Source organism: Centruroides vittatus, unplaced genomic scaffold (assembly GCF_030686945.1).
Source record: "Centruroides vittatus isolate TY-2023 unplaced genomic scaffold, ASM3068694v2 scaffold_435, whole genome shotgun sequence".
Classification (NCBI taxonomy): Eukaryota; Metazoa; Arthropoda; class Arachnida; order Scorpiones; family Buthidae; genus Centruroides; species Centruroides vittatus.
In genome coordinates, this window is record NW_027122708.1 from 6,097,870 (window position 1) to 6,116,817 (window position 18,948).

The 18,948-nt window shown below is 33.9% G+C and overlaps 1 protein-coding gene across 3 annotated transcripts in view; it reads left to right on the top strand.

Annotated features, from left to right (window-relative positions):
• Positions 1-761: 761 nt before the first annotated feature.
• LOC136988995 (NGFI-A-binding protein 1-like) overlaps positions 762-18,948 on the top strand; it is a 62,989-nt gene continuing 44,802 nt past the window's right edge. Inside the window, exons 1-4 of one of the 3 annotated variants that reach the window (XM_067287013.1) lie at positions 762-915; positions 10,466-10,567; positions 12,874-13,011; positions 14,773-15,011. In XM_067287013.1, the coding sequence (XP_067143114.1) occupies positions 10,471-10,567; positions 12,874-13,011; positions 14,773-15,011 (474 nt within the window). In that variant the 5' untranslated portion in view covers positions 762-915; positions 10,466-10,470. Of the gene's footprint in view, positions 916-1,904; positions 2,964-10,465; positions 10,568-12,873; positions 13,012-14,772; positions 15,012-18,948 lie in introns of those variants that run through there. The other 2 variants (XM_067287014.1, XM_067287012.1) reach the window with 2 other exon arrangements.

The window sequence follows — 18,948 nt, forward strand, 5'->3', positions numbered from 1 at the left end:
ACCGGTTCTTAATTCTCTTTTAATAATTTACGGGGTCTGTGTTTGTATCAGGCGGGTTAAAATCCCCGAGCAGTCGCTTTTTTTATGTGGGTTGACTAGTCGCCGTCGCACTGTCTGGCTGCAGTGAAAGGGTTGATACGAGCAGAAAGGGTTAAGACAGCGGTGGGAACAGTCAAGATGAAAAGAGAAAAAAGAGAAGAGAAAAAAAGGGGTGAGCGGGAGGGGAGATCCGGTTCTAGCTGTGCAGAGGGCGACGAGTTGGCCGAGTGGTAAGTTCGGTAATTAAGGAGAAACGAACGCCTATCGTAAGAATGAGAACTCTCACGAACATAAAAAACTTAAACGATTGAAGTCCAGACGTAGGGAAAAAAACAAGATGCACTTGGCCTCGGTCATCCTGTTTGAATCGAAATAATTTCTGCTACCGGCCAGGCCTGTTTGCATTTTTTTGCCGCCGCTCATCGCATTCGGCGGGCCAAATTCCCCTCAAATCCTTCCAACCATCCTAATAATTCAGCAGGATAGAGTCTGTCGAGCAGCGCCAGCCGGCAAAATGGAATTTTTTGTCGAACGGCGAGTTTTTTTGTTAGTTCAGTCAGCCGCAGTGCGCCTTGGCCGCTACCCCTGACGACGCAGCCGCTCATCCCCCACTGGTCCATTCCCCTCCCTCCTCCGGGGCGCGTTACGTCATCGGTTTCGCTGCCTCTACCCACGAGTACCACCCAGCACGTGGGGTGAGGCAGCCAATCAGGGGCTGGGAGACGAACCGTCGCTTGCCACTTATATGGGTAGTGGCACGACAACAATCAGTACCCCCCACCCTTTCGTCTCCCTAGCCTGGGGACGGGTTGTCCGGAGAAACCTCAGATATCCCCGCCGTAGACAGCCGTATGTTGGTTCTTCAGCGATCGTAAGGTAGGCTATCCAACATTACTCTATGTCTGTAATGTCGTCCTTATTCCTAGTCTTATTCATCCGGGCTTTTTCTTCACGTGCTTTTTCTCCGACGACGACGATGGCGTCAAAGGGTTGCCGAGCCACTACGAAAGGCTGTGACATGGTAGTGGCTCTACGCGCCGGCAATTAGTTCCACGGCCGACTCGTGGCCAATCTGTCTTGCGTTCCAAAACACCGGACCCAGGTCAGGTGATTTTGACCCCGAAATAACGCGTTGATACGGATAGAATAGCCAGCAAACGATGGCATTCGTTGTCGCTTCACCTTTCTCCAAGTATGGGTAGTGGAGTGGACTAGAAGAGGAAGTAATCGATTCCGCTTCTCGAAATCGATAGCGATAGCACCGAGATTCCTTCAAATTACACTTTCTTATTAGTTAGAAGAGGGACGATTAATCTATGTATACTTTAGTCATTGTTAACACATCATTGCGGTAAAAAAAGTTTTTTACGTCTGCCATGATTCTTACTTCACACCGCATTATTTACGAATGTAATTAGACTAACATCGGTACGATCTCGATGGAACCGCTCGCAAAATGAAAAAAACTCCACATTTATTTTAGAAAATCCCTACTCTACCCTACCCAACCCACCTATAATATTTTTTCGCATTTTCTAGTCGGCGAAATCCGTGAATTCGATACATTTACTATTAACTTATACGTGCTTTTTATAACTGTACTTAACCGTAGCACTTAAGTCGAAATTTCTATTTTTAAAAATAAAAACCAAGAACGTATTTATTTAATATATTATATTTTTATTATTAGTTATATAAGATGTTTGTGACGAGCGAAACTAAAAATGTTGGCTCTACCTATCGGTTTGGCCATATTTGAATTTTTTTTTGTTTTTTGGTCCATAAATATTTATATTAATTGCTAACAGATGGCGCCATGATAACACGGATCTCGAAAGGACTTTTTTATTTCCGGGAAATGTTCAATTTGTACACATTTCGTTAAATACAAAACTAAATCACCGTCTCTGTCCGTAGAAAGATTAGTGATCGCTCTTTATAAATTTAAATTGTGACACGTGACGTATAGGGGGATCGTATAGTTCTGTCAGCGGCTAAACAAAAGCAATGTACTCGTGGCGGAAAAAGGAGAAGGAAATCAGCAAGCCATCCACGTGTCGTGGGGTGGATTTCGGACGACAGACGTGGGATAATTAGAATCCACTAACGACGAGAAGTTTCGAGCCGTGGTACGAGAGACTTCCTGTCCCCGTTTCTTTGGCTGGCCGACTCTTCTTTGTAGATAAAACCACCTGTCGACCCATCCCCGGTTCCGGCCACACCGTAACGACTAGTACGAATCAATTTTAGCCCTTAACATCGAAAGTACCCTGCAATATCACTCTCCTGCAACTAGAAGAGAAGAAAAAGGCTGCCACCCGTCCCGTACCGATCACCATCTTTCGAATGTATCCTGGTAGTATTTTTTTTTACCTGACACAACTTGCAGACGTCGATGTTTGGTGAACTGCGAAGTAGGGGTGAGGAGAGGGGTATAAACAAGGCCACCCAGTGACGTGAACGTTCCGTCCACGCATGTACATCCGCCGCTCTCCGGCACCTGTGACTGACTGATTCAACAACGGCTGGCTGTGCGGACCATCCCTCTCCCCGGATATCTCTCGCGAACTGTGATATCCCGCTGTGTCCTACGGACGAACCACACCGGGGTAATGGTGGGCCAGTACTGCACGGATACAGACGCGGTGACGTGTCGGAGTCTGCATTCTCGAACCATCTATGTGCACCCGGTGTTGTTAACACTAACACCGTCCAACTGGTGCAGTATGCCGGAGCCTTTACGGTACGGTCGGGGATAGTTGATCGTTCCCTCGTCCGTCCGACATCGTGCGTTATGGATCAGCAAGTTCGTGATTTTCTGACCCACTGTTCGGCTGCAGATACTCCTACTCCTTCTGGACACCCCCAACCGTCGACCAGCTGTCTCGGCAACCGAATCCTGTCCAGGAATGCCAATGGCACAAGTAAGTAACACCTGAGACGTTTGCTATCTCGTCAAATCGCACCCCCGTTCCTTTTTTTCTTCCTGCGTATTTCCCATTATAAAGACGAGTTATCAATCTTCTGTTAACCCTTGCTAATCGCGTCGTATCGCCAATTGCCACTTTCGGTACTGTTAGCCTTGACTTCTACGTCTGTTTATTTAGTTGTTTATACTAGTATTATAAATGTGCTGTCGGCGCTTCCCTCGAAACACTCCCAAACTAATCGCAACTTTACGCTTTAAACACCTCTACCAATTGATATCTATACTATTAAATTTAATGAAATTAACCGGGCTTATGTAAATTTTCAATTGTTCTTCTTCTATTCAATTTATTAAATTTATAGTAGATTAAGTTATTTCCAGATTAAAGCCAGACTTGTGTATAATAGAAACAACCTCGTCTCTATTCCCAATTAATCCTAAACATAGAATAAAAAAAAAAAAAGAAATTAAGAAAGGGAAACTTTTTCTAAACTTTTATGAAGGTTTCTATCGAAAGCCAACACCTGTAACATTAACATAATTGCATTTTCTGTAAGTCGTCCTAAAAAATAAACCAATTTATTAACCGACACGGAACAGAGAGCAAAAAAAATTCTCTCTTTCATGCACTGACATTACTATTTCTCGACTTTATAAAAAAGTGACCACTCGATTTATTGGATAGTTTATTGAGCTGTGTGACTGTGTCCCATAAACCTGTAAGAAACATACAGGCAATGTTCTTTTATAGCCAGTACATGATTAAATAGTTTTTTCTTACTTAAAGTTTTTATGAGAGAAAAATTTTTAAACTCAATTCTGCCAACTCTTTTGACCCACTTACTGATGTGACAGTACCGAGTTGGTCGTAGAAAAATTAATCATAAAAATATAGCCGATCTTTATCAAGAGATAAGAAAATTGTTTAACGGAACCGTTCGTGTGATGCATTATTATAATTTTTACAAAAATCCTAACAACTTTCTCTTCTACAGAAGAAATTAGATTGATAGTGTCTCCCAGGCAGCTATTTTGCATACAGAGAGACTCAGAATTGCCTTTTCTTTCTCGTGTTATTAGTTAAAGACAAATGATACTATAACACTTCCGATCACACACACTGATTTTTAAAGAAAACATTACTAGTAACCATCCAGTATGAAGAGTACACTAACCAATTAATATTAAATATAATCAGATTTTTAAGGATAGGAAAGAGAAAACGTTTCTTTTTTTTAAAAAAAGGATGTATACCCTCATTCTTTGCCCATTGGAAGAGTCATAATTGAATACACATATAGATCTTAATGGAGTGTTAGATGTCATTAGTGTTCCAATTACAAAATGTGAATACGGGAAGAGCAGCGACTGGCCTCAGCAATTGTTTAGTTATGTCAACAGTGCACCGCACAATTACAGACGTCAATAGAGACGAAGTTAATGACATTTACTCTGTCTACAGCTTATAAGATACCGCTACAGTCTATGTTAAATAGGGACAATACTGTTTTGGCATTTTTTTCGTCAAGTATTATTGGAATTCGAGTTTTTTAAATCGTTTTAAAAAATTTATAATAAAAGATCAAATTCTGAAGTTTGTCTCCCTCCCCCTCTATCTAATCAATATTATTAAACACTTATCATTTTACTTCTAAGTTTCAGTGTGACACCAATATACGATTATCGTGTCTTAATTCGGTTAATCGCTAGAGTTATTTAAAAAAAATTTAATTCATTATTTTAGTAGTAATTGTCTTTTAATGTTATTGAACGACGATTAGGCTAGCTGATTTAACGACTATAATCATGCGGTTTTTGCATAATATATATATATATATATATATATATATATTATCAATTCGAAGCTAATTTTTTTAAAAAAGATTTGTTTATTTATTTTATAATCTTTTATTATTCCGAAATAACTTGCTGGATATTTAAAGACTTCACGCAATTTTGAGCTGTCGAACTCTCTCATGTGTAACATTTCCATAAAAATGTATACAGAAAAAAGTTCTGTATAATTTTATTTTAGCAGTATTATGACGTCACTATACAAATTTACTTTCTTGATATTTTTTTTATAACAAAATAAACTTTTAACGCTTTATAATTCTGTGGATTTTAACTTTTACCAGACTTGTAAAGTTTCAGTTTTAGGACTAGTCGAGAATATTTTCTTAAATAATCCCGAATTAAAAGTCTATTTTGATTTATGTTTCGTCGTTCGGAATAAGGATAGATAATGCAAAATAGAATTTACGAAAATATATTGCCGTTTAAAAATAATCAAGTAATTCAAATCAATAAGGAAATCCAAACTCAGCCAAGGTACTTTAAAAAAAGTTTTTTTGGCTCGAACGAGGTATGTTTTTGAAAAGGGGGATAAAAACGAGGAAAGTATTAAAACGCAATAAAGAATTTAATGAAGAAAAGTACTATTTCAGGTTGTTCTCTTGTAGATATTGGGGTTTTTTTTTATACCCGTTTCTCATTAACTACCTTAGTTTGAATATGTTTGTTTTTCGAGGTGGATGTCACGGGTTCGGTTAAAATTGAGTAGGGGGTTTTTTGGACAAATAATTACTCTAAATAAGCGTAGTAACATCCATAATTAAAATACCGTCCCCCGTCTCGGTGATTTGAAAACAGCATCCCGCTGTTTGAAAACATTTCCAAAATGAAAAGTAGTTGATTATTAAAGCATAACTTATGCATATATTTATGTGCGACTATTATCGTTCTCTACATAATGAAAATATTCTGGTTTCTTTGTAAAGAATCTCTGCGTGAGAAATGCCACAGTGTGTAATTTTCTTAAGAGGCAATCATTAGTCTAACATCTTCACATCTGACTTGATGACAGACATTGACTTCTAGACGACAACCATAGAATTAACTTAAAAACCGCCACGCTGGCTTCCTATAACTTCCTCGCGATAATTTCCAAGTAGAGAGGGAAAAAATCAATTTGCAGCCTTCCATTAATCATTATTTTATGTATAATTAAAAATTTATTTAAAGTACAGTTACTTAAAGTCAAGGTTTACAATGCCAAGCGAATGCGGAACTGCGTAACAGAAAACGACGTTTCGTCTGTCGTGCAATGTTATTTTGCTGCTAGAATTTTGATTTCCTGTACTTAAAACTCACATATATTCATGCAATAATCAGGCATTAAACGACGCCAGAAAAATCCACGCCCAAAAATATACCAACCGAAAATTGACGTCAACATGACTGGCGTTAAATGACAAAAGTTGTGTTCCACCAGACATGAAAAAAGGGAAAGAAGTTTGCCAGCTTTACATGTACGTGGTAAAAAGAAAAAGATAGCTTTTATACTTGGAATGTATTTGGTCACGTGATCCCTGGCCTTCGGGCGAAGGGTCACGTGACAGCAGGTTGTGTCGGTTTAATTGACTCTGAGGTTCGTATGTCTACGAGGAAATACACTAACGATAAGTAAATGCGGTTGATTATTTCCGAAGGGTGATAGATGGGAAATTTCTGACGTATTAATTATTTTGTTTTTAAATAATGAATGTTAATACCAATTCGAATTGTAGTATTATTGCGGGCTTTTTTTTCAAGCGTCAAATTTTACTAAGAATTTAATTTTCTTTTTTAACAAGTCGGAGCTTTAGAAATAGGGGACGGAGCAATTGTTCTGTTCTCGAATGCAATGTCTCATTTAAAGTTCTACGTATTGATCGTACCGAAGACAAGTCGGACGCCTCGTACTCACCTCGCGAAGTCTCTAAGTCTCTTCCTACTGATGAGAATTAATGAAGTGAAAGCGAGAGCAACAGATTGATCGCATTGGTTTAAAGTACTTTTTCTCTATCGAAATTCGCCACGGTTGTTAAAACCGCATTTAGACGTTAGTGATTTCATTTGATTATTAACATTCTCTCGTTAAAAAATATATTTTTGTTTTGGCCAATCGCTCACTGACGGGGGGAAAAGTAATAAAATAAATATGAACCTACAGACTGGTGACGTCAACAACCCAGACATACAGGATAAAAATCAATACAGTAGATTTGTCTGCTTACGCTGTTTAGTCTTTTCCAGTAGAAAAGACAAGAAAAATGATAGGATTACGAAATAAAATTGTGTTATTTTCGTAATGGTGGTAATTAAAGAAGTACATGCCAAGCCACCGTTTGGGCATTGACGGGTGGCACTTTTATCTATTTTATCACAGAATAGTAGCAATTATGAATTACCAAACAATACGCAATTGAGACTCTTTTATAAGAGGTCTTAAGCATCCGTTGTATATGTTTATGTCTTTGATTAGACGGAAATTAGACAGGCAAAAGATAGATTAAACTGTTAAATAGAACTCGAGCAGTAAGAATAACTCTTTTATCATTCTCTCCTGATTACTAACTCCCGCATTTGCTCTACTTTCCATATTTTACTGTTGGACGACGATTGAGTAAACGTCGATAACTTATCAAAATCAATCATTTTTTTCAGGGATAATTTTTTTTAAATTTTAATGTATAATATATATAGAAAAATATATCAAATAGTAATAGTCTTGGTTATTTTAAATGTAATTTTAGTATATACGCCAACAATAATTATTAGTCTAGTAGTAAAATAAGGTTATAGATTTTTTTATTAGATTTTATTATTTCTTTGAACGTCCAAGTGTCTATCCGTCTCTGGGTAAGTAGACACGTGACGCATTAAGAAAAAAGGAACGAAGAACATTTTATTCCCAAACCTGATTTATTATACTAAATTATTCATTATTAACATTGTCACTTTCAAGTATTTGTGGGTGAAAGCGATTTGTGAATGGAAAAATAGGTTTTCGTCGTTACTACCTGTGCACGTTCAACAGTCTACCTTGGTCGGTTCCTCCCATACGTTGCAGAAGGTGGGTGTCGTAGATGGACGGATGAGAAAAAATCGCGTGTTGTTCTCCCCCAGCTCCCCCCTTCCCGACCGACACAATTCTACTCACACTGCATGTACGCTGTATTTTTAGCTGTCATTGGGCTGGGATCAAGCAGTTGAGATCCGGGGCTCTCGAAGCTGTATTTCTACTTCCGATAAATCCTGTAAACTTTTTATGTGCTCATTATATACACATACAGGTTGTTATCTCGATAAGAGACATTTCAAACGAGGAATGGTAATGATTTACTTCGATACGATCCCTCATTAAATTAGTTTGTATTTCTGTTAACGCTTTCGGTAATTAATAATACGTATAAAATTATATACAAGTAATATTAATATACTTGATTTAAAATGCGATTAAACGTTAGAGACTGTAGTCAGAAAAATATACGTTTCGAACTAGTCCCTTATAAGTCAAAGAAAGATTAACAGATGGCTACATATTCATAAAAGGTCAAATGAATAAAAGAGTTTAAAAAATACTAAGGAGACTCTGTTTAAAAAAAGTCAAATAAAATAAAAATAAGGATGAAGAAAGTCGCTCGGAGTTAATAACTCATTTATTAGCTAAATTGTTAGTAGGAGTAAAGAAAAGAATATAATCCTAAAATTTGGTTAATGAAAGTTTTGGATAATTTACACTTTAATGAATCTTCGCAGCCAAGAAAATTTTATTATTTAAATAGCAATTTCTACTAGAAACAAGGAACAATTTTTTTATGCCGAGAAAAAACTTTACATTATTTTATTTCCGTTTGTTATATTAACCTATTATCGATATTAATAAGTCAATAAACATTTAAAATCTTTTATAAAACGAATTTATTTCAAAAAGTAACGTTAATAGATTTAATTATAGTCACAGTACAGTCATAGCTAGAAATTAATAAATTAATCACATTTTTATTTTTATGAGTTTGAAGTAAATAACTATTTTAATTCGGTTCTGTGAATATTAATGCCATAACATATATATGTGATTTCGTACGGAGAAAATTAATTGTAAACTAAATTAAAGGATAAATGTGTTTAGTAAACACAGACAGAGACCTAATCGATAAACAAACATATTGATCCTTATAGTTTATCGCAGGAGAATGATAAACAGTAATATGGGACTACTAACTATTCATAATCTTTTCAAAAGACATGTCCGAGTCATTAAGTGTAGATCATTATCTATCATTAAAAGATTTTGCATTTTTAAAGCGCACTATACGCCGATACGGAGTCAGGCCATGTTCTGTTGAATAAATCAAGTTGGCTCGAGTACTTTAAAAGTAACCACTTAACAGAAACCGAAAGAAAGTAGCTTTTGCTAGCAGCTTTTGGAGAGTTTCGTTATATAGGAATAAAACTTTAATTAGAATGAAGTGTTTAGAAAATTATGATTACCATAACTTCCACGTCATTATAATTGACTATCAGTCAAGATATCTGGCTATGGCATTATTAATATACGAATTGAGTGACACTTTATTGCTAGTGTATTTATTAGTCGCGATGTCAACTCGTACGTATCTTCGATCTGTCAATTTTTCTCGGACGGGGGGTTGTTCGTTCGTCTGCACTCTCATCGGGTGACATTCTTTTCGGTGCGCCACGCTGTTCGGTTATCACTTATTTATTAAATTAACTTCCCTGTTGAAATTATCGTCTTCGTTATTAAAACTTAATTTTCGCAGGATTTCTTTTTAATAGTCGGAGAAAGTAGTGATGCTGTAAATTCTGGATTTCACTAACTACTTTGTTAAAATTTTACGTCTTCGTATATATGAAATGTTGGTAAATTGTAGAAATAATAAATAAATATATTAATAATCTATAGACTATGATCTCTTTCTTTATTATAAATTCAAAATAAATTATCTTCAATAACATTTTTTGATAATTTATCGAGTAGCGTAACTGATAAGCGTTGTGATCCTCCTGGATTTTCAAAAAATCTGACATAAAGTTGTGTAGTGTGTTTATAATTAGTATTTTTTTTCTAATTTATTATTTCCTTTTCGCGAGTTTTAATGTATTGAGATATCCGGAATTTCTCATAATCACAATAAAATTAACAGATTTATCAGATAATATCCATATGTAAAATATATGATTTAAGATAGTTGAAAATCTATTCTTTATACATAAAGTACTTAGCTTAAAATCGTCAAAAACGTTTTTTGGCAAAAAGAAAAAGAAAAAAAAAAAAAAACACGGCGGCACCAGGAATCGATGAATGGTTACGAAATTTTTGTTATGTATATAGTCTGTATTGGGAATGAGTGGGCGAAGCCCGTGGGGCCAGCATGCGAAGTTAGCGGGGGTGGCGAACTCCCATATTCTACTATAATGTAATTAGCAAAATAGTAGGTATTTTTATTTAAATCTTGATTGGAAAATAAAACTGTATTCGAATAGTAGAATTCAAATAAAACTGTGTTCGAATAGTAGAATTCAAATAAAACTTACGTTTTATTTGAATTCTACTATTCGAATTATAATTTTAAGTTCGAAGTTTAAATTTTGTTTTGTTATATATGCTATTTAAATAGTTTAATTTATATATATGTATTTTTTTAACAGTAGCCATGACATCTCAGCCTACCAACGAATCCGAGTTGCAACTTTATAGAGTACTTCAGAGAGCGAATCTTCTTTCCTATTATGATACTTTTATCTGTCAAGGTAAGTCAATGAAAATTTTTAAGGTGCAAATTAATCACTTATCGAAGCGTCGTGCTTTTTTTTTACAAGCTGTTTTTACCTGGAAGCCTTGTTTCGCCGCCCATTGCGACAGCTGATGTTTTCTATTTATCGGGTCTCTTTCGTCTCTCAGGCAGAAAGCCACTAATCTAATCTTTAAATTAGCGCTCTATTACTCCGTTCTTCAGTGGAAGCAATGTCGGCTCATTCTCTTCATTTAATCATTGCCCCGACTGCCATGCTGCACATCCTACAAACAATGGAAAACGTGATGAATAAGATACCCCCTTACCTAATATGCGAGTGTGGTAAACTATTTCGCACTTTAAGTGCTTCTCCTGTTATTTTGGAAGGGAATTTTTTTGTTATTTTTTTAAGATAAAATTTTCTTAAATTTGTTTAAAGAAAAAAACTAATCGTGAAGGTAAAAAAGGAAGCCAAAATGGCCAATATTTCGCCGAAGTTTCTCGAGTCAGGTTAATTATGAATGATGTATACCGAGATTAAGACAGTCATTTATTAAGCTCTGGCAGAGGTATAGTTCTCCTTTGATGAACTTGGAATCCTGATGAACATTGGCGTTAATTAACCGCCATAGTAATTATTGAATTTAAAAGGAAGAAGAATATGAGCCATTGGTGTTTGAAAAAGTGACGAAAGAAGATAAAGGTTTTTAGTCTATCCACTAAAAACTGTCGTCTTCGATAGTCAAACTCGCGTTATTAATTTTCCCATCGACTCACGAGTTTCAAGGAACAGTTGACCTCATCAACATTTTTTTCCCCCTCGTAACAATCTCAATCGCTATTCTCACTTTTTCTTAAGTTCTTAGGTGATTGTTTGCCAGGTTTCCTATAGATCTTACAAAGTAGCCTCCCTTGGTTCTTTTGTATTTTAAACTACTCATTTCTTGCTAACAACTAATTGACCCTGTCATAAAAAAAAAATTGAAAAAAAGTGTAAAGTACGATAAATCAACATTCCACATGAAATATATTTACTAAATATTTATGCCGTTTCCATAAATGAACGAGTTCTTTCTCTAATCTATCGAGAATTTTAACGTAGAACCTGAGTTCTACGTTAAAATACGTTTTTATACCATTTTTTTTCTTATGGGAATATTACAGAAATTCTTATTAAAAGTTTAATATTTAATAGTTAACTGAGAAAAATTATTAGATTGTAATTATATTAATTAATTTTATAAGTAATTTTAATTATAAATTATAATAGTTAAATAGCATTTGGTTAAGATTTATTAACAAATTCAGTATAAAATTTCAAATTGTTTTACACCATATTTTAAGATTTTTAAAACAAACAACGTCTGTCTTTACTTAAGAATTCATTGCGTAGGGTTTTAAAATTATTTAAAATTATATTTTATTAGATAATGGAAGTAATAAAATGTCTGAATAGAGTCATCCAGAAGCTTATCTAAAAATCTACAAAACTTTGGAAACCTCTAAAACGGCGATTTTGAAAACAAAGCTTTAGCTACTACAGGGATAATTAATTATCTTTGTAGTGTGTTAGCTATTGTTTAAACCGTCCGCATTTTCAGTGTTACTGTTTAGTGACTGGTATTTTTGCTCTAGAATAAAATTTTCACATTTTGAAATTATTTAAAGGATAATTTTTCTAATTATTATTTATGTAAAATAAAGCTGTTTAAATTAAATAAGTGTTTATAAACGATCACAGGAAAACGGTTGTTGGTCTCGTAACCAGCAAAGCGTTCAATACTCACTAAACTCTTGAGCCGAGGTAAAATTATGATGTCGGTGTAATAGGTTTTCCGTCGTCTCTGAATTATCGGGCATTACTGATAGTGCTACATAATTCAATAGACAGTTATATTAAAGAGCTGTAAGTAGCGATAACTTTAACCTGTTGTATCTACACTATTTTCTTTTTGGTCTATGGATTACCGCAAGAATAGAATTCACTCCGTCATTTTGTTTCGAAATTATTTACAAGTTTACTTTTATTTCCATCAATGAAAGAATTTCATATTATTCCCAATCAATTTATATCAGCACGCTACTGTCTAGACGCTTTAGTCTTTTTTTACTTTTATAACAGATGCAATAATTCGTCCTAATCGTTATTGTACGCAGCTGCTAGACAACTGGTTTAAAAGCAAATGATATAAGCTATTTGTGATTTCACAATATAAACAAGTAGAATTGTCTGATATTAATTATGCAATTAAATTTAACTGTATATTTATTTATTTGCTACAAATCTCATTTTTTTTACACAAAAAATTAAATAAATAAAAGGTGGTGACGATGTTCAGCAACTTTGTGAAGCTGGGGAAGAGGAATTTCTGGAAATCATGGCACTTGTCGGAATGGCCAGTAAACCTCTGCACGTTCGTCGGTTGCAGAAAGCCTTACAGGAATGGGTCAATAACCCAGGTAGGTAGCTTAATTTTTTAAGAGGAATTTAACAAACAAAAGTGTTTCTTTGATTGTGTTTTTTTGTTCCTACGCGAATATAAACAGACTACTCGAGTTATTTTTCACTGTCTGCGTTGTTATCATATAGAGAAATTTCATCTTCCAACAAACTGGTGATTGAGGAGATTAATTTACGTTCCGTACATTGGACGTCTGGTGTTCCGTCCTATCAAAACACAGTCGTTGTTAAGTGAGGACAAAGTTAAGTGAGTTCATTTGCAACAGTAAATAATGACACGAAACAACAAAAGGAAAAATATTTGCATCACTAGCAAATTCTTCGGCTATAGGAATATTTTTGCACGTAACTCCTCTACAAATGTCACAATTACTAATACTAATATTGATTGTTATTTCTAACATTAATAAATCTTTAGATTTGTACTGAAAGGTTCCAAAGTATTTATTCATTTTTTGCTTTGAAAAATATAATCCTAGCGACCTACTTTGTAATTCTATACTTAGTAAATTTACACCTTTAGTCGGTCTATCATTTGTGATAATTAATTACTGAAATCATAATCGATTTAGCAACTCAAATGAGGTCCAGATGTGCTGTTGTTTTTTCTAATTCTAACTGCTTAATTCATATATTTGTTACTGCCAATAAAAATAAATTTATTTTAATCATAAACATATTTAGTCGATGATAGATTGAAACTGAAGGGAGAAAGTGAAGGAAAACGAATTAAAGAAAGCATTGTCAAAAGTAAATAGCTCAAAAGTTGAGCCATCGAAGTTTTAGGTGATCGAAGAAATTTATGTTCGATAGTGTATTCGAGTGGTATATTATTCATATTACAGTTGATAAAGTGGAGAAGGCGGTTTATCTTTTGAAAAATACAACGAATATAATTAGTTTATTATCAATTCTTTTTTTTTCAATTCAGACTTGCCTACTTATTACAAGTTAAAGAATTATTTAATGACGAAAATGTCGTAAATGAAAGCTTATATTTCTTATTTATAAGAGATAGGAACGTGAGTTGCAAAGAAAAAAGTCAAGTGGTTTTTGTCGATGATTCTAATAACACTCCCAACACACAGTTAGATAATTGGCTATCTTTACTATGAAATTAAACAGTGGATATTTTAGTAAATAGCTAAAAGTCACGTTCCTTTAGCCGGAAAGATATTGAAGGAGAAATTATATGATTGCCTGTCAGTGTTCTATGATTGATACTAAGACGGAACGGGCGAATTCCTGATAGGAGCAGATGATCGAGACAGAAGATCTGAGACTACTTAACTCTGTAAAAAAGCAAAATTCGAAAACACACCGTGTCTTGTTTTTCAATTCTCTTCACACGAGACTTGATTGATTGCAATCTATTTGTTCCCAGCTCTCACTTTGGAGAATCACCAGCGAGTCAGTCAACAGAAAATTTAATTCAGATTATAGTTTTTGTCTTCCTTAATTTTTACCGTTCTTTTTCTTACAATATGCCAACTTGTCAGTAGATCTAATTGCTTACAGAAATAGAAAAAGTTAGATGAAACTTTTTGTATATTTTCTGCGCAGTTATAGAAAGATGATGAATTTCATTTTAAATTTTTGTTAGTTACGTTATTTATTAATTTAAAAATTTAAATTAATCCTACTACTTTATTCATTTATATCCATGCAATTTTAATGCCTTTATTTTGTACATTTTTCAATATAACACTACGATATCATTATTCTGTTTTATTCCAACGTTTACGTTCCTTTATCTGTAGCAATGTTTCAAACGCCGCTGGTCCCAGCCGTACCTCCAACACATCCGAACTATCCCGTTAACCATATGTCCAGCAGGCCCAGTTCGGTGACCCAATCTCCTTTATCCATGAGGCCAAGTCCACCCATGCCTATGGTATCCAACAATAGCCAATCATCTCCATCGCCCGGTTCTAAAGATGTGCCATCCCCATCTCAAATTCATCAACAACGCGAACACCAACTTCCCCACTTACAACAGGTGAGTAGTTTTTGACAATGATGACGTTTCAGTATTGTCGTTTTTTTTTTTAAAAAAAAAACCTTCTAGGAAAATGTTAATTAGGAAGAAAGGTATTTTACAACATCGAACATCAATCTTAGCTACTCTGTTATTAATTGCCTCTTAACTCAGACACCTTACTGTAACAAATTGTCTCTGATAGACAGAGTAGCTGTTTCATTTTCTTTCATTCAGCTGTACTGAATCGATTCTATGCCAATGTGTTTTGTTAAATGGTTTTGAGTAGAAACAAGCTGTTAGAAAGCATCTAATCTATTTATATATATGTATATATTTTAGAATTAGATAATAAAAATGATCTTTGTGTAGGGTAGTTTGATAGTTTTTTGTTATAGAGAAAGTCATTAAAAATAGTTAGTTGTCCGAATCCTTGACATCTCTTCCTGTCAGCACTCAGCACGCGACTGAGATTCTCGCTTGAGCAATAGAACGCGTCGACCCGTGGTCAAGTAGCTGATGGTTGAAGTCCAATGTAGGCCTATCAGACAGCAGGCAGACAGCTCAGAAAAAGTAAATAAACAAACAAAAAATATTCTAGACAATAGCGTTGTATGAGTTGTGATATGTGAAAGCTTTTAAATTGACAGAACAAGTGACGAGCAGACAATGAGCACGTTACATTTTGGATATTCATCTGTTGTACGGATGGATTAGTTCGTTAGTTTATCACTTGACGAATATGGGGTCTACAGCTATAGAATGAATGCGGGTCTATAGATAGAGACAAAAATATTTAAATAAGAGCGTAGCGTATAAAAGGCTACATTCGGGTTTTAATTTGATTGCAATATGATAAACGAATGCGCTGAATTTCAAAATAAATGACGATCGAGTGAAAGGATGCGAGCCAAAAACCTAAACACTTTCTTAGATTAGATTATCTGATTTTCATTGTCTCTGTGAAGAGTTATGTGTGGCTATGATTGGATTTTTGTGATGGTAAGGACTCGAAAGGATCCTTTGCGTGATCTTCTTTGTAACGTGAAATGAGAGGTGTGAGTTATTCAATGCAATAATTATTAATGTGTACAGGGTGCGGCCTTGCAGGAAGAAAATTTCAGAAGACGGAACAATAGTAGTTTTTCAGAGAATGATTAGGATGAGTTCTTTTTATGGCTGATCGAAACCACATTACTACTCACTCATCTCCACCTGAAATGGTTACATCGCTGTAATTAGCATATTTAAGCATGCTAATGAGATGTGCCATATGGGCTAGGCTCACGACTTTTATAAAAGTCTTACCCTATAATTTTGCCTTTTCACGTGATTTATCGTTCAATTTTGATTCGTCCAAGATCAAACTCCATCTAGTGATCATTATCGATACTATTGTTTCGCATCATACTTTTTTCTTTCGAAAATCTTATTACATAGTGGAAAAATGAGAGAAAATTAGTTTGAATAACGTATCTTGTCGGTAAGCTTTACATTATTATTAGCCTAAGTCAATGATTTTATATTATTTATAATAGATATACCAGTTTACAGTCTGTCGCTTACTTTTCATATTCTCGAGTTTGCGCAGAATTTATAGGCTAACGCATGGTTTGTATAACACAGCATAATTTTCAGCAATTAAAGATATACACAAAACCAGTAGACTAACTTAATTATCTCCATTTCGATATGAAAATATTTTTAGTATCTTCTTTAAGCATTAGAAGATTTGACCAAAAAAAAAAAAAAAAGGAAGGAAAAAGGGAATTTCATAAGAGCAAAATATTCCATATCATAGAATTAAAAACTGCCATTTCTTCAATTCTTAACTTTCTCTCGGGATGCGAGATTATATATAAATGGATTGCTTTTATTTTTATAATTCCTTTTGGGAATTTTTTCACTCGCCAAAATATTCGCAAAAATAAAAGTGCATTAAAGAAAAATTTTAAATGGTATTGAAGCTACAGTAAATAAACGTAATTATGGTCTTTACAGTCTGTATATTTATTTACAGGCCTATCAATAATTATAAGTAGAGTAGCCTTCTACAGTATATTTATCATTGAAATGGAATAAACTCATTTTTTATCGTAAACTTTTTAATGGTTATGTGTAGTAATATTTTGAATTTTTACAAATATAGTTATACAGTATATTGTATTCTATATTTTTATATTCGTTTATGCATTATAAACTTCCCAGCATATGAAATATACCTATTTATTAATAGGTTCTGTAATTAATTGTATGAATCGAAAATGTTAAGAATGTATTTTTTTTCATATAACAAGGATAAAATATAAAATAGTGCATTTATTTTCTCATAAAATAAAATGGTTTAAATGCTTTATTGACAGTTGAAAATATTAAACTTGATTTAAAAAGCATAATAAGCAATAATTCGAATAATATAATAAATTTTAATTTTGTAAAGTTTTCAACACATTTTTATATATAATTAAAATAGTTTTTTTATGAACTGTATTAAATCCTTATCTGTAATTATGTTGGGTCACTTTATCACGTTCTTATCAATCTTGAAGGTTGTTAGAGATTCGGGAGTGTTCTTTGGACTTTCATGTTTAATTGGACATCTCCTTACTGAAACGTAATCATATTAAAATAATAATTAAGCAGTTACGATAAATAATATAGGCAACGTTTCGTTAGTTGTTTCGAAGAATAATGGATCCTTAGTTGTTTCGTTAAAACAACTAAGGATCCATTATTCTTCTGGCTTTTAGCTCAAGCTTGCTTTTTTTAAAATCTTAATATCTTGTATGGAAATTATTATAATAATAGACGACCCTTTCTGCGATCATTTAGTAGTGATTTTTGATGACGAAAGATTGCAAATGATCAGTATTTGCTATGTTTGAAAGTAAAAATATAGATTCGAAAAAGGTTGAAAGCCGGAAAATTTTGTCAGCAACATCTCATTATGCAGATATAAGAGAAGATTGTTTAGTTTTTTTCATTAGAAAAAACAAAACAATAGCTAAATTTCTTTCTTATTTCTGAAGCTCAACATATACCTGTCCGTGCAACCGTGCTTTTAATGTCAATTTGATAACACGCTTAATATTAAAATATATTATATATTGATAGTGATTACTAAGTCTATCCCGTAGTTATTCATCGAAGCACATGACAGAAGACAGAAAATAGATAATTTGCGAGATTATTTACAATAAAATCATTCCGTTATAGCTCCTCTGTACTTGTAATAATCACGAAACTCATAGATTTGATCAATTTCTTATGAGATGGCTATTTGACTTTAATACCAATGACAGTTATGCCACGTGAAATTGGATTTGTATTGCTTACCTGTTCCGTTCACAAACGAATCTTCCTAGAACATCACTCATAGATGCATAACAGGTAAATTCCTGGTAAATAAACCATAGTTAGGTCAGTGACATCCGTGCAGGTTTTGTTGCATCGAGACGATCAATCGGTACGTAGGGCCTGTAACTGGTAAATCTTAAATTGAATCTTTTAATATGTCTATGCGGCACATATATTGAAAATACGCAAATAAATAATTTTTAACAGGGTCTGGAAAACAATCGGTTTTTGATTCGATCTCAATTGACCGAATCACTTAATCCAAGGCCGTCTAACTGACTCGCATCCGACCCACGAAAGAATTTTTGTGACTCGCAAACATCTTTTAACAAATTATTCAAAGTATTTCATATTTATTAGTGAACTTATGGCTCAATAAATTCGATCACAATTCTGGCCGGCTAAAACTTTAGAGAAATAAAGTTGATTCGCACTAATATACAAGTTGGACAGTCCTGATTAATCAATACTTTAAAAAGTATAATAATAATAATAATAATAACTTTTAATGAGAACTAATTTAAGTGTTAAGTAATTTCTTAAGTTAATAAAATAGTGAAAATTTAATATAAAATATTTTTATATAATAACAATTGGGCAT